Below are 23,142 nucleotides of genomic sequence, written 5' to 3'. Positions count from 1 at the left end.
ACCACTATAAAGGCTCTCTGCAGCCAGGAAATAGCAGTTTTTTTAACGTGATTTGCCACAAATATATTTCAGACCAAATCTAATTTTTTTAAAATTTGCATATATATATATATATATATATATATATATATATATATATATATAGTTGCAAGAAAAAGTATGTGAACCCTTTGGAATGATATGGATTTCTGCACAAATTGGTCATAAAATGTGATCTGATCTTCATCTAATTCACAACAATAGACAATCACAGTCTTCTTAAACTAATAACACACAAAGAATTAAATGTTACCATGTTTTTATTGAACACACCATGTAAACATTCACAGTGCAGGTGGAAAAAGTATGTGAACCCCTAGACTAATGACATCTCCAAGAGCTAATTGGAGTGAGGTGTCAGCCAACTGGAGTCCAATCAATGAGATGAGATTGGAGGTGTTGGTTACAGCTGCCCTGCCCTACAAAAAACACACACCAGTTGTGGGTTTGCTTTTCACAAGAAGCATTGCCTGATGTGAATGATGCCTTGCACAAAAGAGCTCTCAGAAGACCTACGATTAAGTATTGTTGACTTGCATAAAGCTGGAAAGGGTTATAAAAGTATCTCCAAAAGCCTTGCTGTTCATCAGTCCACGGTAAGACAAATTGCCTATAAATGGAGAAAGTTCAGCACTGCTGCTATTCTCCCTAGGAGTGGCTGTCCTGTAAAGATGACTGCAAGAGCACAGCGCAGACTGCTCAATGAGGTGAAGAAGAATCCTAGAGTGTCAGCTAAAGACTTACAAAAGTCTCTGGCATATGCTAACATCCCTGTTAGCGAATCTACGATACGTAAAACACTAAACAAGAATGGATTCCATGGGAGGATACCACAGAGGAAGCCACTGCTGTCCAAAAAAAACATTGCTGCACTTTTACAGTTTGCACAAGAGCACCTGGATGTTCCACAGCAGTACTGGCAAAATATTCTGTGGACAGATGAAACCAAAGTTGAGTTGTTTGGAAGAAACACACAACACTATGTGTGGAGAAAAAGAGGCACAGCACACCAACATCAAAACCTCATCCCAACTGTGAAGTATGGTGGTGGGGGCATCATGGTTTGGGGCTGCTTTGCTGCGTCAGGGCCTGGACGGATTGCCATCATCGAAGGAAAAATGAATTCCCAAGTTTATCAAGACATTTTGCAGGAGAACTTAAGGTCATCTGTCCACCAGCTGAAACTCAACAGAAGATGGATGTTGCAACAGGACAACGACCCAAAGCATAGAAGTAAAATCAACAACAGAATGGCTTAAACAGAAGAAAATACACCTTCTGGAGTGGCCCAGTCAGAGTCCTGACCTCAACCCGATTGAGATGCTGCGGCATGACCTCAAGAAAGTGATTCACACCAGACATCCCAAGAATATTGCTGAACTGAAACAGTTCTGTAAAGAGGAATGGTCAAGAATTACTCCTGATCGTTGTGCACGTCTGATCTGCAACTACAGGAAACGTTTGGTTGAAGTTCTTGCTGCCAAAGGAGGTTCAACCAGTTATTAAATCCAAGGGTTCACATACTTTTTCCACCTGCACTGTGAATGTTTGCATGGTGTGTTCAATAAAAACATGGTAACATTTAATTCTTTGTGTGTTATTAGCTTAAGCAGACTGTGATTGTCTATTGTTGTGACTTAGATGAAGATCAGATCACATTATATGACCAATTTGTGCAGAAATCCATATTATTCCAAAGGGTTCACATACTTTTTCTTGCAATTGTATATATAGCATCAAAAGGATGAGGCAGCACTCCAAATAAGGTGAAAAAATGGTGGATCTTTTATTCCCCTCTGCAACGTTTCAACCGCTCAATGCGGTCTTTCTCAAATATATATATATATATATATATATATATATATATATATATATACACACACACACACACAAATCTTATGGAACTATGTCAACCTAAAATTGCTACATTTCTGACTGCCAGAATGCCAAGAGGAAATTCAAATATAAATTGACCTTAAGGCAAAATAACAAAGTCTTCAATGGGTTAACCTTGTAGATTCAGGAATATGGAAGACACTTTGATTAATGTGATGATTAGACTTACCTGGTAAATGTTCTCCATCATGTATGACATCTACATCATCATATGAAGGAATCCTGTCACTGTCAGCTCCTAGAAATGAAAGGTTCAGCACAGGAAACAGACTGATAAGCAGAAGAGACACGTGATGTCCTGTAGTCATAGAAAGTCTGGTAGTTATTGAAATGGGTCACAGAATATAGTTACTGTATGACTGTCATTATTCAGAGACTTTTCATTAGTATTTTATACAAGACTATAAATGAGCCAACTGTCACGGCTGAGGATGGGGGAAATCCTCAGCCGTGCGGTGACGGAAGATGTCCAGTCACTACTCGCCAGGAACACAGAATCAGGGAGCAGGTCACCTCCTGTTGCGTCCCTAACGCTGACCCTGTCTCCTACCTGCATGGGCCGACCTTGATGGTAGGAGGACCCATGCGCAGGAACCTCGGATCCCTGACTTACCCTCCGACCGGTCCCTGAGCTAAGGAGCAGGGTAAGACAACCCACTCCTCCTAGGCACGGAGGAGCAGGAGTCTCACTGGCCAAGCAGCATGAAGAAGGGGGTACATAAACAGGACTATGGATAAGACAGGTGAACCAAACAGTTCCACACAAACCTGTCTCAGCCTTGCTGACTGGAACCCGTGCTAAGGAAAGGCTGTCCACACAAAGGTAAACAGCACACACATGAAGACACACAGGGACCAGGACATCCATAGCTGCACAAAAACCAAAGACACAAGACATCAACAACACATCATGGTATTAGAACTTATGACCGGAAGGGTGGCCCTTACAAGAAGATGGAAATCACAAAAGGCTGCAACAGCAAAGCATGACTGAAGCAACCTACTGAGCCATGCCAAAGTGAGAGGCTTTATAGGCCTAAGAGGCCACACCCAACGGTCAGACACACCCAGTGACACTGGGAAGGGAGTTAACCCTTCCAGCACCACAGGAAAGGGAAAACACCAACTTAAAGGGAAAGTGTCCAACACAACAAACACACTGTGGTTGTTGCCGCAGGCAACGACATGGGTGGCAACCGTGTCCTGGGAGTCAGCCCCAAGGCCGGGACACTGCCACCACATGTACACAACGACAAACGTTGCCACGGGCAACCACAGTGCAGGAAAGGTGTCCGTGCACACCACACACTACACAGAGTGCACACAGACAAACGACAGTGCATACATACACGCACACAAACTCCAAAGGGACCGCACACATACCTGTTGTCCGCGGCAACCGCACTTGAGGCAAACAACATCAAGCCTCAAGCTGCGGTTGAGACAACAACCCAAACCGCGGGCAACTGTATGCGGCTCCCAAGGAGTCACGGCCAAAACCGTGGCTGTGACACCACCACTGAGGAAGGATCTGGTGTGGACAGTCCTCACTTTTAGAATTTACATGGTGGATCTCTACTGACAGTGTTTGTAATAATAGTTCTTATTCTAGAAAAGTAAAAGGGATTTTCGATCAGCTTTACTATTAATGACCTATCCTTTGAATAGGACATTAATATCAGATCAGTAGGGGGTTGAACTCCCCCTACTGATCATCACCACCAGTGATGTTATTCAGGAGCTTCTGGAAACAAGCACTGGATCTATGTAGCTCTTTAGACTTTGTAATGGCCGGGCCCATTTACTCTGGAACTGGTCCCATTCACTGGCATAAGAAGTTCCTGAAAGACTGACCAGCTTGTTAATAAAGTTACAGAAAGTAACTTTAAAAGGGGTTGTCTCATTAAGATAACCCTTTTCTGAAATTTCAATATGACTTGATGATCATCTGGTTACCATAAGGTATATTTATTTCATGCTCTTTGTTCTACCTCACAGTTTGAAAATTGAATCTAACATAATTACTTAATCAGCTTCCTGTCCATATAAAATACTGGAGTCCTGCCTTGGGATGGAGTCTACATTCCTGTGAGGTGATTAGTGTATTATCATTACAGAATCTCCATCGTAAGTCATTACTGAAACTCTTCTAAGAAGATCATGTGATAAAGTGGCAAGCTTTGGTCTCAATTACCTTGATGAAGCCTTTCTTCAGATGTATAGTATTCCAGCTTCTCTCCAAGATCACTGAGGTCAACTGCAGAAAACAAGGTACAAGCTCTTCATGTATATGACTTCAGACCACAATGTAAGAGATCAATAATATAAATGTTTATTAGAGTATACATCACATTAAAAATATATCTGCGAAAAAGATAAGGCAAGATGGAAAAAGCCCGGTAGTACTGCTACATACATGGAAACACCACCGAGTAAATGGAAAACTGGACCATAATTACTAGGTAATACTGCTGGCCTGGGCTAGTACAGATATTCCCCCCAAAATAGATATAAATAATAACAAAATAATACAAAAACTATATAACAGGGTAAAAATGTACAGGCTTAGACAAGTGGTGTTTCCATGTACGCAGCAGTAATACTGGGCTTTTTCCATCTTGCCTTGTATTTTTCACACATATATTCTTAATGTGATGTGTACTCTAAAAAACATTTATATTATTATTTACCAGTAGTGGTTCTTCATTTGTGAGTTATTGGCATTATTGTATAGGTTTTTGAGTTCTCTCCAAATTGTATTGGCAACCTGCAATGTAAGAGATGACTTCTCCTGTCTTGTATGGATTAATGATGCTGCTGTAAATTCTACAATACTACACATATCCCATCAACTAGAGTTGTGGTTTTATAACTACAGTGCGATTTAGAGGTTGTAAAGACAAGAAAAACATGGCTGACTTCTTCCAAAAACAGCACTGCGCCTGCCCATAGGTTGTGAGGCATTGTAGCTTAGCCTCATTTACTTCAATGTATCTGAGCTACAAAAATAGGCACAACGTGAATCCTCCTGTGTCATGGTTTATGGAAGAAAGTAGCCATGTTTTTCTAATTCTATAGGATACATCAAATGATTTTGTCCAGACATCTGATGTTACACTGATGACTACCTTTGAACCTGTGGAGAACAGTCATGTCTATTGGAAGGTACAATATGCTCCATGTTATAATAGTAATGTTCTCATCAGACAGGAAGCCTCATTTTGTGTCAATTACTATAAACCTCTAAACCTCTAGTGGTAGATTTACTAACCAACACGGATGGCTGGATTCTATCTTATTATAGATATTTCTAATTGTTTAGATTTCTTATAATTTACCTGATTTTTGGGACAAGTTCTGGTTTTTCTCCATTAACCTAAAATCAATTTCTTCATACACCGGATCATGGAAAGAAACCGAACTGATGTTTCTGAGGACTGAGAAAAAACTTTTTTTATATGAAGAGCTAATAATACATTGGATCCACACAGCTCCACATAGAATATAATAGAACCAACATAGAATCATAAACTCCATCATTGTGTATTTATACGCCATTATGCTGTCTACATACATGTCACCGCTAACAGCCAATTAGTGGCCTCAGTGGTGATATCTGCAGTAATGCATTGTCACAGCTGAGCCTCTGGAGAGTGGAAGCAATGGGGACAGGAGCAGAGACACTGGAACCAGAACACCCTGACCAGGTGAGTGGTGTTTTTTATTGATTGATTGATTGATTTTTTTATTTTGTGATCATGTCCAACCACTTCTAATCTCAGAAAATGCATTTAATGTGAGGAGTATAATACAGACACAATCTTTAAGGGGTTGTCCAAGCTATTTGTAATGATTACCTATTCTCAGGATACAGTAGGTAATCAATATCAGATTGTATAAATACCACGGCACTCCAGAAAGTACTGTATATTACTATTAGGCATTCATTTTTTCCATCCAAGTAAATAAACAGACTTTGGCCAATGTTAAGGTCCAACCTGGACCTTGTTCACGGCCTCTCTCCCATGTTGAAAGTTCAATACAAGGATTCTCTTTACAGGTTCCATTCACAGTGGTGACTTTAGGCACAGACCTAAGTTGGTCTATTTCTTTAGCCCAACACAGACACAGGTCTCTCCTCCTTCTCTCCCTGGCAGTGTGTTTTTCATTAGAGACTGCCAGGGAGAGAAGGAGGAGAGACCTGTGTCTGTGTTGGGCTAAAAAAAATAGACCAACTTAGGTCTGTGCCTAAAGTCACCTCGTGAATGGAACCTGCAAAGTGAATGCTTGTACTGAACCTGGGAGAGAAGTTGTGAACAAGGACCGAAACATTGGCCAAAGTCCGCTTATTTACGTGGATGGATAAAATAAATTTCTAAGAGCAATATCTTTTCTGGAGTGCTGTGGTATTTATCAAATTTTGTTTGGAGATTTTTTTTACCACTGATCACCACCTTACTTACCTGGAGTGCCAACCAGTCTTCCATTTATATTAATATCATGTTGGCAGGGGTCTGACACCTGGCATCCCCTCTGATTAGCTGGTTGAAGGGAAGGCACACTTCTGTTTATTGTTTACCTGCTTACCGTCCTCTGTGATGTTCAGTCTGGGGTGTTCTGTAAAGAAGTCATTATTGCCCGACAGTCTTAAAGAGAACCTTTCGCGGTGAACATGATGTCTGAGTTAAAGGCAGCATGTTATAGAGTAGAAGGAGCTGATCAGATTGATATATGGTTTCATTTGAAAAGATTCAGTATAACATATAATTTATATCTGTGCTCATTCTGAGCTTTGAAGTAATAGAGGTGGTCCTATCAGTGATTGACAGCCTTCCCTCTATGAGGAGAAGGTCCTATCAGTGACATCACTGTGCATATTAACCCTGTACTGTGACTAAAAGTACAGGGTTAACATGCACAGTGAGTGACATCACAGTACAGGGTATACACAGTGATGTCACAGTCAGGGTTAAGCAGCTGCATGCCTGCAGCACATAGTACAGGGCAGGGATGTGCACAGACATTTTGAAGGGCAGGGGCTTCATAATTTCAAAAAATGACTGCCCACATACATGATGCAACACTGTTTATTTTGTGGTGGCGGACAGAAAATAATGTGGTGCTTATAGAACAGACTACACAGTGTAGCGGTATACTGTATATTGTGTGGGGCACAGTGTAGAGGTAACCTGTATATTGTGGGGCACAGTGTAGCGGTATACTGTATATTGTGGGGCACAGTGTAGCGGTATACTGTATATTGTGGGGCACAGTGTAGCGGTATACTGTATATTGTGGGGCACAGTGTAGCGGTATACTGTATATTGTGGGGCACAGTGTAGGCTATATGTGTATAACAAACATATTTCACAGGACAACTTACAGTTACTTGGCTCGGCCCTTGGGGATCTCCGACACCACTTCAACACTTTGGTGTTGCTGATGTTGTGTTTTATCCTAATGAGAAAGATTTCATAATAAGGATTTGGAAAAGGGGCAGTGGGGTCGCAGAGCAGGGAGAGGCTGGTGCTGCTACTAGGGGGTCATACCATGGGGGAGTAATAAAGCCCACCATAATCTCCCCCCTGTAGTAATAATTCTACTTAAAATGTGACAGTGCAAAAAATACCACCTTGTAATGCCCCCAGTTGAGCTAATGTTCCCATAGTGTCCCCCATAATGTTCCAGTATAAAATACCCCTATAAAGTACCCCCAGTAAATGCCCCATAGTGCTCCTTTCTCCCCTTCCTCCTAGTGCCCCATAATGTACCAGTATAAAATAGCCCTTCTTAGTGCCCCCCAGAGATGACCCCGTTGTATTCCTCTCCCCCTTCCCATAGTACCCACCATAATGTGTCCCAGTAAAAAATGCCACTGTACAGAGCCCTCCATATAACATACCCCTTCTTTGTGGCCTCAGTAGATGCCCCTATAGTGCCACCTAATAATGTGCCAGTGAAAAGTGCCCCCAATGATGCCCCCCGGCCTTAATGTCATATTACTCCCCCTCCATCCATGTCACATTTCTCCCCCTCCATGTCACATCACCCCCTCCTTTTTACATCACCCCCTTCGTGCCACATTTCTTCCCTTCCCCCAATAGCACATTTCTCCCCCTCCATGGGCCTGGCAGCGCAGAAGCACATCTTACCCATCCCCCCCAATGGCACATTTATCCCCCTCCATGGGCCTGGCAGCGGCACATCTTACCCCCCCCCCCATCAAATGGCACATTTCACCCCCTCCATGGGCCTGGCAGGCTGGCAGCAGCACATCTTACCCCCCAATGGCACATTTCTCCCCCTCCATGGGCCTGGCAGGCTGGCAATAGCACATCTTACCCCCCCATGGCACATTTCTCCCCCTCCATGGGCACATTACTGGCACCAGTCAGTAAGTTATTATCATCAGGCCAGCCAGGGGGGCAAAAGGGGCACAGTGGCCAGCAGGACACACACCTGAGTCAGATGACCTGACCTTGGGATTCTTCTTCAGGCACCAGTCCACAGTCTTCGGGGCGGTGCTGGCGGCAGCCAGACACGGACACAGACACTGAGTGAGGTGAGGTGAGGCAGGGCCCTGGCTCCTTCTCCCTGGCTGCATAGCGCTCTGAGGGCGGGGCTGGCATTGCGTTCAGTCAGAGACGTGCCTGTGCGGCGGCACGCTCCGAACCCCAGCAGCCACTGCTCTCTTAAAGAGGCAGAGAGCAGAGGGGCTCAGAGCGGCCGGGCCGTGGCGGCTCTTCTTATCTTATTAGTCCGCTTAACACTCTGCACACTGGTCTGCAGACCACCCGGAAGCCAATAAGTTTGCGGCGGTGTCGGGTGCGGGTGGGAGCCAGAGCGAGGCCCCCCCCAGCGCGAGGCCTTAGGCAGCGGCCTAAGTGGCCTAATGGAAGAGCCGCCTCTGGTCTATGAGGAGGAGGTCCTATCAGTGACTGGCAGCCTTTATTCTATGAGGAGGCAGTCCTATCAGTGACTGCCAGCCTTCTCTTAATTGGGAGGTGGTCTTATCTGATTGACAACCTTCCCCCTATGAGTGTGTACACAGAGATAGCTGTCAATCACTGATAAGACTGCCAACATGGCTACTAAGCTCAGAATGAGCAGCAGTTTTCCCATAAAACTATATATCAATCTGTAGCTCATCCTGCTCTATAACCTGCTGCTAGCATATTATTCTGTGTTTTCATGTCGACAGGTTCCCTGTGGAGCCTCCAGCAAGTAGACAGCTCCACCATCTTCATTTAATGGTCTGTAGATACCCAAATCATGTACTGTCAGAAGTAAGTGAATCTCACTACTGTCTGGAGCATATCCACATAAAAGTAAATAAAACTCCATAAAAGTTGGATTAAAAGGAGTTGTGCAGCAGCAAATATTGATAAACTATCCTCAGGTCTGACTCCTTGGACAACCACCAATCAGATATTGATTACCTATCCTGAAAGTAGGCCATCAATATGTACCCACTAGAGATGAGCGAATCGAAGCTGATGAAGTGGAATTTGATCCGAATTTCAGGAAAAATTTGATTCGCTCCGAAGCCGAATTTCCTCACGCTTCATGGTAACGAATCTAATTTTTTCCAAAAAAGACTGCTACATGTGTGACGACATGGAGTAAGGAACTCTGGGAAGGTGGGATCACCCATAATGCAATGCATGCAGCCAATCAGCAGCCAGCCAGCCAGCCCTGTCACAGCCCTATAGATAGCCTCAGCCATCTTGGATTCTGCCATTTACCAGCGTACTTAGTGCAAGGAGAGACGTCAGCAGGCGCTAGGGACAGTGATAGGAAAGACTTGATTGTGGTGAAAAAAACAATTTATAAGTGCAGGGAAAGGATAGGGAGGATTCATTTCACAGCATTTATGTTGAACAGGGTTCAGTAGGGGAGGTTACAGCCTGGGTAATAGGAACAATCCTATTACACCTTGCTGCACTGACTGGGGATCCAAATTGCCATTATACAGCTCTGTCATTCCAGCAAACCGTTCTTGTTATTGGGGTGCAAGTGATGTTTTTTACAGCCATTAACAGGGTTTATTACAAGGAAATATTTCTACAGTACGTCTTAGTTGCCCTTGTGCGGTGCAGTTAACTGTTGCAAAGCCGTTTTTGCTGTGTATTAGTGGCAAAAAATACACTGCTCAAAAAAATAAAGGGAACACTTAAACAACACAATGTAACTCCAAGTCAATCACACTTCGGTGAAATCAAACTGTCCACTTAGGAAGCAACACTGAGTGACAATCAATTTCACATGCTGTTGTGCAAATGGGATAGACAACAGGTGGAAATTATAGGCAATTAGCAAGACACCCCCAAAAAAGGAGTGGTTCTGCAGGTGGTGACCTGACCACTTCTCAGTTCCTATGCTTCCTGGCTGATGTTTTGGTCACTTTTGAATGCTGGCGGTGCTTTCACTCTAGTGGTAGCATGAGACGGAGTCTACAACCCACACAAGTGGCTCAGGTAGTGCAGCTTATCCAGGATGGCACATCAATGCGAGCTGTGGCAAGAAGGTTTGCTGTGTCTGTCAGCGTAGTGTCCAGAGCATGGAGGCGCTACCAGGAGACAGGCCAGTACATCAGGAGATGTGGAGGAGGCCGTAGGAGGGCAACAACCCAGCAGCAGGACCGCTACCTCCGCCTTTGTGCAAGGAGGAACAGGAGGAGCACTGCCAGAGCCCTTCAAAATGACCTCCAGCAGGCCACAAATGTGCATGTGTCTGCTCAAACGGTCAGAAACAGACTCCATGAGGGTGATATGAGGGCCCGACGTCCACAGGTGGGGGTTGTGCTTACAGCCCAACACCGTGCAGGACGTTTGGCATTTGCCAGAAAACACCAAGATTGGCAAATTCGCCACTGGCGCCCTGTGCTCTTCACAGATGAAAGCAGGTTCACACTGAGCACATGTGACAGACGTGACAGAGTCTGGAGACGCCGTGGAGAACGTTCTGCTGCCTGCAACATCCTCCAGCATGACCGGTTTGGCATTGGGTCAGTAATGGTGTGGGGTGGCATTTCTTTGGAGGGCCGCACAGACCTCCATGTGCTCGCCAGAGGTAGCCTGACTGCCATTCGGTACTGAGATGAGATCCTCAGACCCCTTGTGAGACCATATGCTGGTGCGGTTGGCCCTGGGTTCCTTCTAATGCAAGACAATGCTAGACCTCATGTGGCTGGAGTGTGTCAGCAGTTCCTGCAAGACGAAGGCATTGATGCTATGGACTGGCCCGCCCGTTCCCCAGACCTGAATCCAATTGAGCACATCTGGGACATCATGTCTCGCTCTATCCACCAACGTCACAATGCACCACAGACTGTCCAGGAGTTGGCAGATGCTTTAGTCCTGGTCTGGGAGGAGATCCCTCAGGAGACCGTCCGCCACCTCATCAGGAGCATGCACAGGCGTTGTAGGGAGGTCATACAGGCACGTGGAGGCCACACACACTACTGAGCCTCATTTTGACTTGTTTTAAGGACATTACATCAAAGTTGGATCAGCCTGTAGTGTGTTTTTCCACTTTAATTTTGAGGGTGACTCCAAATCCAGACCTCCATGGGTTAAAAAATTTGATTTCCATATTATTTTTTTGTGTGATTTTGTTGTCAGCACATTCAACTATGTAAAGAACAAAGTATTTCAGAAGAATATTTAATTAATTCAGATCTAGGATGTGTTATTTTTGTGTTCCCTTTATTTTTTGGAGCAGTGTATATATATTTGCTCTTGTGCGGTGCAGTTATACATTCTAAAGCTCTGTTTGCCGTGTACTAGTGGCAAAATAAAAAAAATATTCGCCGTTCAGCGTTGCACTTATATGTTGAAAAGCCTTTTGTGTAGTGTAAGAGCTCTTTCACGAGAGCGGATGCCGTGCGTGAAATGTGAAAGAGAGCCAAGCCCCGTTCCGGACAGCAGAGACAAGGAACATTAACATGACTGATAATGCTCTGTGCCTCTCTGTGATCTTTTTACTACAAAATCACAGTGAGATAATATTGTCACTGTTAGGCTACATGCACACGACCGTATGTGTTTTGCGGTCCGCAAATTGCGGATCCGCAAAAAAAAGGATGACGTTCCGTATGGCATCCGTTTTTTTTGGCAGATCTATTGTAATAATGCCTATCCTTGTCCGCAAACTAGAAAAAAATTGGACATACACAATTTCTTTTGTGGGGCAACAGAACGGACATACTGAAGCAGACAGAACACGGTGTGCTGTCCGCGTTTTTTGCAGACCCATTGAAATGAAATCGGTCCGCATCCTATCCGCAAAAAAAAAACAGAACAGACACGGAAACCAACAACGTTCGTGTGCATGTAGCCTTAGGCCTCATGCCCACAACCGTTCAATTTTTTGCGGTCCGCAAATCGTGGATCCGCAAAAAACGGAAGCGGCCTGTGTGCCTTCCGCAATTTGCAGAACGGAACGGGTGGCCCATTCTAGAAATGCCTATTCTTGTCTGCAAAACGGACAGGAATAGGACATGTTCTATTTTTTTTGTGGGGCCACGGAACGGAGCCATGGATGTTGTGGGGATCCGCTCTGGTAGGCAGTGGTAGCGAGTGCAGTATAGAGGCAACACAGACCGGTCTTGGTGTAAAACACAATGCTTTGTTTATTCACACGGTGCATATTTGTGAAAGACGGTGCAGTTCATAGGGAGGGTGGTCACACACAGCAAAAATAATAGTTCAAACACAGCAAGTCCCTGCTGCAGGCTACTTGAGGCCTGTTTCAGTCACATAAAGCAAAGTCTATTTAAAGCCAGGAGTAATGTCACCTTTTCTCCTTGGTGAAGTAAGTCCATGGGTCCTGCTTCTAGCCACAGGACACGGATCCCTCCTGGATTCAGCTGCGGGTCCCTGCCCACTCCTTTACAGGCCTCAGCACACAGCCCAGCTCACCTCCACTCCTTACTCTCACAGCCAGAGAACCCAGAAGCTCCACACTGTGCACCACACCCTTGTGCTGGTCGGGTTTTAACCCTTCCCTGCAAAACCTGGCCTGGACCGTGGGGAGACAGGCACCCGCCCGCATATCTGCCTGCTCCCAATAAGAGCCGGCCCGGATCCGCTGTTAACAGCGTAACCGCTGCAAAATGCACTTTTCCGGCTCTTACTCCACCGGGGCCAGGACCCCCGGTGGCACGTACCTCCCGTTTACCACCACCCCAGGTACTCTCCTACAATGTGGACAGCACTCTTTTGTGGCCCCATTGAAGTGAATGGGTCCGCACCCGACCCGCAAAAACGGCGGCTCGGATGCAGACCCAAACAACGTTTGCTTTCATGTGGCCTTATTTTGTAGTAAAAAGGTCACAGAGAGGCAAAGAGCATTATCAATCATGTTAATGCTCTGTGTCTCTGCTATCCAGAACGGGGCTTGGCTCTCTTTCACGCAGCGGATTCCACGCATGGCATCCGCTTGTGTGAAAGAGCCCTAAAAGTGGAAAAAGATAAGGGCCTAATTGCCGTCCTGCGGTGCAGTTATATATTCTAAAGCCATGTGTGCCATGAAAAATATAATCGCCGTTCAGCGTTGCACTTATATGTTGAAAAGCCTTGTGTAGTGGAAAAGTGGAAAAAATAAGGGCCTATTTGCCGTTCACCGGTGCAGTTATATGTGGTAAAACCCTTTTTGCAGTATGGACCGATTTACATAGTGGTGACTTTTTTTTATGTGAAACAGGCTTTTTTGGGGAAAATTGATTGGTGATTGTAGACTTTGTTCTGAACCATAGGAAGGCCATGACAGGCCAAATCTAATATACACTGCTCAAAAAAATAAAGGGAACACAAAAATAACACATCCTAGATCTGAATTAATTAAATATTCTTCTGAAATACTTTGTTCTTTACATAGTTGAATGTGCTGACAACAAAATCACACAAAAATAAAAAAATGGAAATCAAATTTTTTAACCCATGGAGGTCTGGATTTGGAGTCACACTCAAAATTAAAGTGGAAAAACACACTACAGGCTGATCCAACTTTGATATAATGTCCTTAAAACAAGTCAAAATGAGGCTCAGTAGTGTGTGTGGCCTCCACGTGCCTGTATGACCTCCCTACAACGCTTGTGCATGCTCCTGATGAGGTGGCGGATGGTCTCCTGAGGGATCTCCTCCCAGACCTGGACTAAAGCATCTGCCGACTCCTGGACAGTCTGTGGTGCAACGTGACGTTGGTGGATAGAGCGAGACATGATGTCCCAGATGTGCTCAATTGGATTCAGGTCTGGGGAAAGGGCGGGCCAGTCCATAGCATCAATGCCTTCGTCTTGCAGGAACTGCTGACACACTCCAGCCACATGAGGTCTAGCATTGTCTTGCATTAGGAGGAACCCAGGGCCAACCGCACCAGCATATGGTCTCACAAGGGGTCTGAGGATCTCATCTCAGTACCTAATGGCAGTCAGGCTACCTCTGGCGAGCACATGGAGGGCTGTGCGGCCCTCCAAAGAAATGCCACTCCACACCATTACTGACCCAATGCCAAACCGGTCATGCTGGAGGGTGTTGCAGGCAGCATAACATTCTCCACGACGTCTCCAGACTCTGTCACGTCTGTCACATGTGCTCAGTGTGAACCTGCTTTCATCTGTGAAGAGCACAGGGCGCCAGTGGCGAATTTGCCAATCTTGGTGTTCTCTGGCAAATGCCAAACGTCCTGCACGGTGTTGGGCTGTAAGCACAACCCCCAACTGTGGACGTCGGGCCCTCATATCACCCTCATGGAGTCTGTTTCTGACCGTTTGAGCAGACACATGCACATTTGTGGCCTGCTGGAGGTCATTTTGCAGGGCTCTGGCAGTGCTCCTCCTGTTCCTCCTTGCACAAAGGCGGAGGTAGTGGTCCTGCTGCTGGGTTGTTGCCCTCCTACGGCCTCCTCCACGTCTCCTGATGTACTGGCCTGTCTCCTGGTAGCGCCTCCATGCTCTGGACACTACGCTGACAGACACAGCAAACCTTCTTGCCACAGCTCACATTGATGTGCCATCCTGGATAAGCTGCACTACCTGAGCCACTTGTGTGGGTTGTAGACTCCGTCTCATGCTACCACTAGAGTGAAAGCACCACCAGCATTCAAAAGTGACCAAAACATCAGCCAGGAAGCATAGGAACTGAGAAGTGGTCTGTGGTCACCACCTGCAGAACCACTCCTTTATTGGGGGTGTCTTGCTAATTGCCTATAATTTCCACCTGTTGTCTATCCCATTTGTACAACAGCATGTGAAATTGATGGTCACTCAGTGTTGCTTCCTAAGTGGACAGTTTGATTTCACAGAAGTGTGATTGACTTGAAGTTACATTGTGTTGTTTAAGTGTTCCTTTTAATTTTTTCAGCAGTGTATGTGATCAATTTTTGCTTCTCAGATATAACTGAATCATGAATCCCATGTGATGTAACATGAATTAAATGCCATAAACTGCAGACCAAAAAAAGCTGTGTGCCGCAATTTTCGATTAAATTATCCTTGTATTGGTGAAATTTTTTATGTGAAACAGGCTTTTTTGGGGAAAATTGATGGGTGATTGTACACTTTGTTCTGTATAAACCGAATTCCATTATCCTTTCATTGGTGAAATTTGGATCAGGAATAGGAAACCAGACCAAGGACACCGGACTTTATTAAAAGTACAGACTAGAGCAGCGGATGTGACCCGCTGTACCACTGACTAGCAATACTCCAGAGGGACGTGACTAAGCGACTACCAAGATTTCACTAGAGCCTAGGATAGGCTTGACTGTCGGTAGTTGCCAGGGGCTACTCTGGAGCGTAAACTAGTCAGTGACAACTGATCCAGGCAGACCAGGCGATACCTAGAAGGTACCAGAAGTACATGATACAGGACAGATATAAAAGAAGCAATTATCTGCGCTGAAGGCAGTAGGAGCGCAGCGACTCCAGGCAGAGCTGTACAGACAAACCGAACATGATATAGGACAGATTCACATGAAGCAGTTACCTGCGTCGAAAGCAGTAGGAGCGCAGCGGACCCAGGCAGAGCTGCACAGAAGCATGAACAGATGGTCACAGAGATACCAACAATGGTACCAGTAGTACCTAGACATTAGTATTCCCCCTCCGGGGAACACAGGGACCCCTTTCCGGAGGTGGACAAAACAGACATGAACGGAAGCAGAGTAAACTGCCACAAACAAGAACAGAAACAGATAGCAGATGCAGTTACACACTCCTAGGCGCTCAGATGCAGATACGCTCTGCTAGGCGAAAGACAGAACATGGCATACAAACAGGACAGACACAACACAGAAACAACAAAGCAAAACCAGAAGACACCACAAAAGGGTAAATAGTAATACCCCCTGGTCAGTAGAAGGGCAGACACCTGGAAGACACAGAACAGAGACAGACAGAAACCCCTGGGTGAGCAAAGGTGCAACACCCAGCAAGGCACAAGAAAAACTGACCCCAAGCACGGGAGCAAACAGACATAAATAACAGGCTAAAGAGGGCACCAGAGAAGCCACTCCCAGGTCCAGAACCAAAGGCATGGAACAGGGGAGTTAACCCCAACAGAACCAGACTGGAGCGGTTAATACTAAAAGCATGATACAGGTCGTTGCCCCAGCCAACCAGCCAACAAAGTAACTATAACACAGGAACAGAAATACAGATACAGTCAAAGGGGTACACATGTACACGGGCAGAGTTCACACTAGAATACCGCAGCCAATAGCAACCAACCTACACGGAATCATCCGCAGACAGTACGCAAAAGGTGTGCAACCAGCCTGCACAGCAACACACGTCACAGTGAACCGTACCGTGACAGTACAATTTGTTCTGTATGAACCGAATTCCATTATCCTTTCATTGGTGAAATTTTTTATATGAAACAGTCTTTTTTGGGGAAAATTGATGGGTGATTGTACACCTCCTTTTGCTGTATGGACTGAATTACGTAGTGTTGAAATTTTTTATGTGAAACAGGCTTTTTGGGGAAAAATGTATGTGCGATTGTACACTTTGTTTTGTATGAACCGAATTCCATTATCCTTTCATTGGTAAAATTTGGATCAGGAATAGGAAACCAAACCAAGGACACCGGACTTTATTAAAAGTACAGACTAGAGCAGCGGATGTGACCCACTGTACCACTGACTAACAATACTCCAGAGGGGCATGACTAAGCGACTACCGAGATTTCACTAGAGCCTCTAGTGGTGAGGATAGGCTTGACCGTCGGTAGTTGTCAGGGGCTACTCTGGAGCGTAAACTAGTCAGTGACAACTGATCCAAGCAGACCAGACGATACCTAGAAGGTACCAGAAGTACATGATACAGGACAGATTTACAAGAAGCAGTCATCTGCGCTGAAGGCAGTAGGAGCGCAGCGACTCCAGGCAGAGCTGTACAGACATAAACAGAACATGATATAGGACAGATTCACATGAAGCAGTTACCTGCGTCAAAAGCACTAGGAGCACAGCGAACCCATGCAGAGCTGCACAGAAGCATGAACAGATGGTCACGGAGATACCAACAATGGTACCAGCAGTACCTAGACATTGGCATTCCCCCTTCGTGGAACACAGGGACCCCCTTTCGGAGGTGGACAAAACAGACATGAACGGAAGAAGAGTAAACTGTCACAAACAAGAACAGAAACAGATAGCAGATGCAGTTACACACTCCTAGGCGCTCAATTTTTTATGTGAAACTGGCTTTTTTGGGGAAAATTGATAGGTGATTGTACACTTTGTTTTGTATGAACCAAATTCATTATCCTTTCATTGGTGAAATTTTTTATGTGAAACAGGCTTTTTTGGGGAAAAGTGATGGGTATATTGTATACCTCCTTTTGCTGTATGGACCGAATTACGTAGTGGTAAAAAATTTTATGTGAAAGAGGTTTTTTTTAGGAAAATTGATGGGTGATTGTAGACCTTTTTTTGCTGTATGGACCGAATTACGTCATCGTGGGTCCTGCAGTAAACATAATGAAGACGCTGATGACAACACATCAGCAGACTTTGCTTTTACTATCTATTCACAATTAAATCAAGCAGCTTCAGTAAGTTGAAAATATTCATGTGTTTTTATCTGCTCCGTCTGCATTTGATCTCCACAGCACACAAGACATGACAGGAGTGCCTCTACTTTAAAGTCCAAGTCCAGTTTCTTAAGATTAGGAGTTCCATCAGAATTGTGTGTAACATTCTTGCTCCCTGTGCAATGCCATAACAAAAGGACTCCATAGGCATACACATCAGAGGAAGTTGAAGCTGGTTGCCCAAATTTTAATTCAGGAGCAGTAAACAGCGGGAAGCAAATAGAGGTGGCTGAACTCTGCTGTTCTGCATCTCTTGTGAAGTCAATGTCTCCAACTATGCCCTTCTCGCTATTTACAGCAAATACATTATTTTCATATAGAGATCCAAGAATTATGTTGGAGGCATGTAGTGTATGCAAGCAATGTGCGACCCCTCTCATCACTCTCACGCTGTTCTGCACCTGGTTTGCCTGGGCAAACGGAGTCACACAGGGGAGGAACTGTTCCGTGTCCTTCAGCAAGAAATTTAATCCTGGATTTCTCTGTGACAACTCAAAATCGGAACCATGGTGACCAACAATGGGAAGAACATGGTGTCGGCGCTGCGTCAAGGAGGGCTGAGCCATGAGCACTGCATCGCACACGTGTTCAATCTGGTTGTCAAGCAGATCCTGAAGTCTTCCACCCATCTGCAAGACATCCTAAAATTGGCCAGGAAACTTTGCATGCACTTCAGCCACTCGTACACCGCAAATCACACCCTCCTTGAGCTGCAGCAGCAGAATGGCATCCCCCAATATAGACTGATAGGCGACGTTTCCACCCGTTGGAATTCCACCCTCCATATGTTGGACCGACTATACGAAAACAGAAAGGCCATAAACAATTTCTTGATTATCCAAGCGGACAGGAGTACTCCCCTGTGTAACTTCGATGTCAGCCAGTGGCAGCTCATGCGTGACACCTGCCATTTGCTCAGGCCCTTTGAGGAGGCCACGTTATTTGTCAGTCACCAGGACAACGAGATGAACATCATTCCACTGCTTCATGTCCTGGAACAGATGCTGGTAAATCTGGCTGGTCAGGGGACTAGAGATGTGGCGCCTAGAAAGATGGCGGCAGTGTTTGATACATTTGTCTGTCAAGATCTCTGGTTACAGTCAGTGAATGGGAACATCATTTATTGCAAGGATATGCAAACACCTACCAATGGGGTGTTAACCCCCAGAAGTTGGTCATCGGCACGAAGGAGCAGTTATTTTCACAGCTCGAGGTATCCTTCTGGACAGGGGTGTAGCTAAATGCTTAAGGGCCCTGGTGCAAGAGTTAAGCTTGAGCCCCTCCCTTCACTCAGCGCTGGTTCACCTAGCTTTTCTGCTGCCTGAGGCCCCCCCATTCCTAATTCTCAACCTTCCCTCCAGTCCTACTGTTAAAGGGGTTATCCTCTTTTTAATACAGATGTCCTATCCTCAGTATTGGGTCATCAATATCAGATCGGCCGGTGTCCTCCGGCACCCCCGACAATCAGCTGTTTGAAGAGAGGGCAGCGGTCATATGAGAGCTACTTTCTCTGCTCTGTTCACCTGCTCTCCGTAGAATTTGCAGTGATGAGCAGGTGAACAGAGCAGATAAAGCAGCGCTCGTACGGAAAAAAAAAATGACAAACCCTTTAAAGACATACTTGGAAAACATTACATACAGCGCTACAGAACATACAGGGTCATACAGCACCACATATACCTCTTACATCCAGTGACTTCTCTTCTCTGATGTAGATATTCTCTTTCTTCTTCTTCTCCTGTCAGACGAGACCGCCATGGTGAGAACCCCCAGTCAGACCTCCAGACCCCTCATTAGACCTCCATATCAGACTGTAAAATAATAAAGTAACTTACCTCTCCTGTTGCCACTCTCCATGTCCTGGCTGTCTTCTCTTCTCAGGGTCCGCACTGCAGTCACCTGACCTCCTGCAGCATCAGGTCAGAGTGCGCGATGTACGTCCTGACGCTGAGGGAAGCCAGGACACAGCAGCGAGGGCCCTGAGAAGAACAATCAGGAGGAGGGGTAATCTAACAGCGCTTCTCTCCCCCTCCTCCTGCAGACTAGTGAGCGCTTCTATTATGTAAGCGCTCACTAGTATTCCCTTTATAAGATGCACTGCATCTTATAAAGGGAAAAGTACAGTACCACTGGCAAGTGGGGCCCTCTGGGTCACCCTGGCTTAGGGGCCCGCTCGCAACTGCTACCGCTGCAACCCCTATAGTTACGCCAGTGCTTCCAGAAGCTTGACCTCTGCACGTCGACGGTCTGCATTGCGAAGCTTGTCTAAAAGAAAAATCCCGCAGTACACCCCCTTGGAAGAAACTCTTGGTCCGGCACAGGCTGCTTTGCTCCTTCAAAAACAATGGACTCTGTACAGCTTGACACCAATGTATAATTTATCATACTCCAGACTGTAAGAGTATTCCAAGCACCTGTCTGACCACATAGCTGCCGAGAAGCAGAAGGGTCTTGCCATTGAAGTGGGCTCAAAGCTGAACCTAAAAGCCAAATTTTCCTGTTTAAATGGACTCAAAGGAAAGGACAGAGATCTACTGTCTGTGCTCATACAGATTTCATCCAAGCCTCCACTCACCAAGGCAAGCACAGAGGACTGGATTGTGTGGACAGGTTAGTTCTGCAGGACGTACACAGAGGACGATCTATTGGAAGTGTTACCAGAGACATTTACTTCACTCCCGCTCTTCCTGTATAACAACTCCGAGGCGCTCACTGCTATTGCAGGGATGTGGTTCCAAAGAAACTTTGACTGTTGTTTGGATAAGCTGGTGATCAGTTCTCAGGACCTTATGTGGCTAGCAGCGATGTGGACCGGGTATGACGTGTCTGGATCAGTCTCGGCCGTAGAGCTTGTTTTTATCTCTGTGCCCGTCGAACCTTGCATGGACATTTCTTATGCCATCTATGCAGAGGACTTCAAGACTTTATGGAATGATATTTATAAATCAGTGTGGACAATTAAGTGGAAGTGGACAATTTATTATGTCTTTACTCGCATTTCTTCAGACACTTTAGAATCCACTTATCAGCAACCCAGCTCGTCAAGGTGACAGCATATGTGGCATCAGCGCATTGTAAAGAAAAAGTTCCTCAGTAACGACTACCTAATCAGAGTGCTGGGATTCATTGCGGAGCTGGCCATCAATAACATCCAGTACTGAACACATGGACGACTATCATCTCGGACCTTGTCCACAATGTTCAGGACCCCCCGGACGTCTAACATGTCTTAGACATCATCCCTGCAGTGCTTACTACATGTTATACCACTTCTTACCGTTCTGTTACAGCGGCTGTGAGACCTGCACATACTAAGGCTTATTTTTAATAAGTGGGTACAAAACAGAGAAGACATGCAAATATTCCATTCACGTGTCATCTCTGTTTTGGATTGACTCCTGTTTTTTTTGGCATTAGCAATACTGATGGATTACTGACCAAATGCTGACCGAGTGCGGATGCTCCACAGACAGGATCAGTTTTTTGGGGGTTATTGTTCTGACAGATCCGAGGAAGGGCAAAATAATCAGTGACATCAACACAAACTTACTGCTGACACCCTCTCCACTCTGTCGGGGGGGCTCTACTTGTATAAGCATTTAATAGAATAGGTTAGAATAGGTTTAGAATAGGTTTTGTAGACATCTATGTGGAATCAGCTGACGACGGTGTAAAAGGAGTGCGCTTCTTCTTGGCGCTAACTTCGACCTGTAAGGCTGAGTTCATTCTTGAGTTATTTGGTCAGTTTTTGCCCCGTGACTGCCCAAATAAGTGAAGTGTGCAGTGATTCTAAGAGCGACGCCTGTCATCTGCATGTCATACTGACTCACAGCAATATTTCACTACCACAGCAGACTCCCTATGCGTGTTAATGCAAGGCACAGTGTTCTACACCACTATAAAGGCTCTCTGCAGCCAGGAAATAGCTGTTTTTTAAAGCGATTTGCCGCAAAAAAATTGTATCGAAACAATAAAAATAAAAAAATTTGGTGAACCGGCCTAATCAAATTTTTTAAAAATTCGCTCATCTCTTGTATCCACTTTACAACCCCTTTAAGGTAAAGTTTGGTGCTGGTGTTATATTGTTATACAGGGTGGCCCACGAAAAAGTAGCCTGCCTTCAATATCTCCAAATCAAACTGCCAAGAAGTAAATCTGTCTTAGTTTTCCATAGCAGCCAATCAAACCTAAACTTTCAGTTCCTACAGGGCTCTGGAAAACATGAAAGCTGAGCTCTGATTGGTTCCTATGGACAACTAAGATTTAATATTAGGCATTTTTATTTGGAGATATTGGAGGCAGGCTACTTGTTTGTGGGCCACCCTGTAGATTGATATTTATTTATATTGATTTATATCGATTTATATTGATTTAAGTCACGGCTCTGTCCATAATTTACAATGTTTGTCATGGGTATGTTTGGATATGAATATGATCAATATTACAGTACTATACTCACCTTTCTTATACCCCTTGGATTGTCTTAACAAGTATACTATTGTAATGACGGCAATTCCGAGAAGGAGCAGAAAAATAATGGAGATGATAAGGAACACATTGGAGATAGGAGAGGTAGGTTGTGGTGTGGTAAGTTGGGCTGCAAGAAAATAGAAATAAAACATGTAATAAAATAATGACATCTATCATATACAGCAATCTAATAACTAATTGCAGAAGATCTATCCACGTATCCTGTGTATTATTCCAGTTCCAGTTAATCACTTCTAATTATTTGATTTCGGTATCGGGTAATTGTCTTTGTCGATAAATATAAAATATCTATTACAGTCAATATAATATATGAACGAGGAAGGTTGATATAAGAAGTATTATACATGTAAAGAGTCATTGCTTTATTATATTGAGTCATTTCTACACTATAACATTTCTGTGTCACTTCTTATTGTATCTTAGTCTTATTCTAATATTTTACCTCTCTTTCTGGTCGGTACAGTAGGAGTAATATTCTTCAGGTCTTCATGACCTATGAATGACAAAATCAAAAGCCACTTTATCAAATGAAAGTGTCACTTCACTTTGAAAAAAAAAAATGTTTGGCATGTTGTAGAGATGAAGTGCCCTGGAGCGGTACTTTGGACTACGGGCA

General features: G+C 44.8%; 2 protein-coding genes across 3 annotated transcripts in view; both read right to left on the bottom strand.

Annotated features, from left to right (window-relative positions):
- Positions 1-23,142, bottom strand: part of LOC120981622 (NACHT, LRR and PYD domains-containing protein 3-like) — a 3,400,916-nt gene that overhangs the window by 1,542,836 nt on the left and 1,834,938 nt on the right. The gene's annotated exons all lie outside the window — the stretch shown is intronic.
- LOC120981621 (antigen WC1.1-like) overlaps positions 1-23,142 on the bottom strand; it is a 214,842-nt gene that overhangs the window by 38,904 nt on the left and 152,796 nt on the right. For both annotated transcript variants that reach the window (XM_040411189.1, XM_040411190.1), the window contains 5 exons: positions 22,969-23,019; positions 22,495-22,632; positions 5,274-5,372; positions 4,130-4,192; positions 2,105-2,173 (listed from right to left, as the gene is read on the bottom strand). In XM_040411189.1, the coding sequence (XP_040267123.1) occupies positions 2,105-2,173; positions 4,130-4,192; positions 5,274-5,372; positions 22,495-22,632; positions 22,969-23,019 (420 nt within the window). The remainder of the gene's footprint in view (positions 1-2,104; positions 2,174-4,129; positions 4,193-5,273; positions 5,373-22,494; positions 22,633-22,968; positions 23,020-23,142) is intronic.

Source organism: Bufo bufo, chromosome 11, assembly GCF_905171765.1.
Source record: "Bufo bufo chromosome 11, aBufBuf1.1, whole genome shotgun sequence".
In the NCBI taxonomy this organism is placed as follows: Eukaryota; Metazoa; Chordata; class Amphibia; order Anura; family Bufonidae; genus Bufo; species Bufo bufo.
This window is presented reverse-complemented; position numbering and strand designations above follow the sequence as displayed.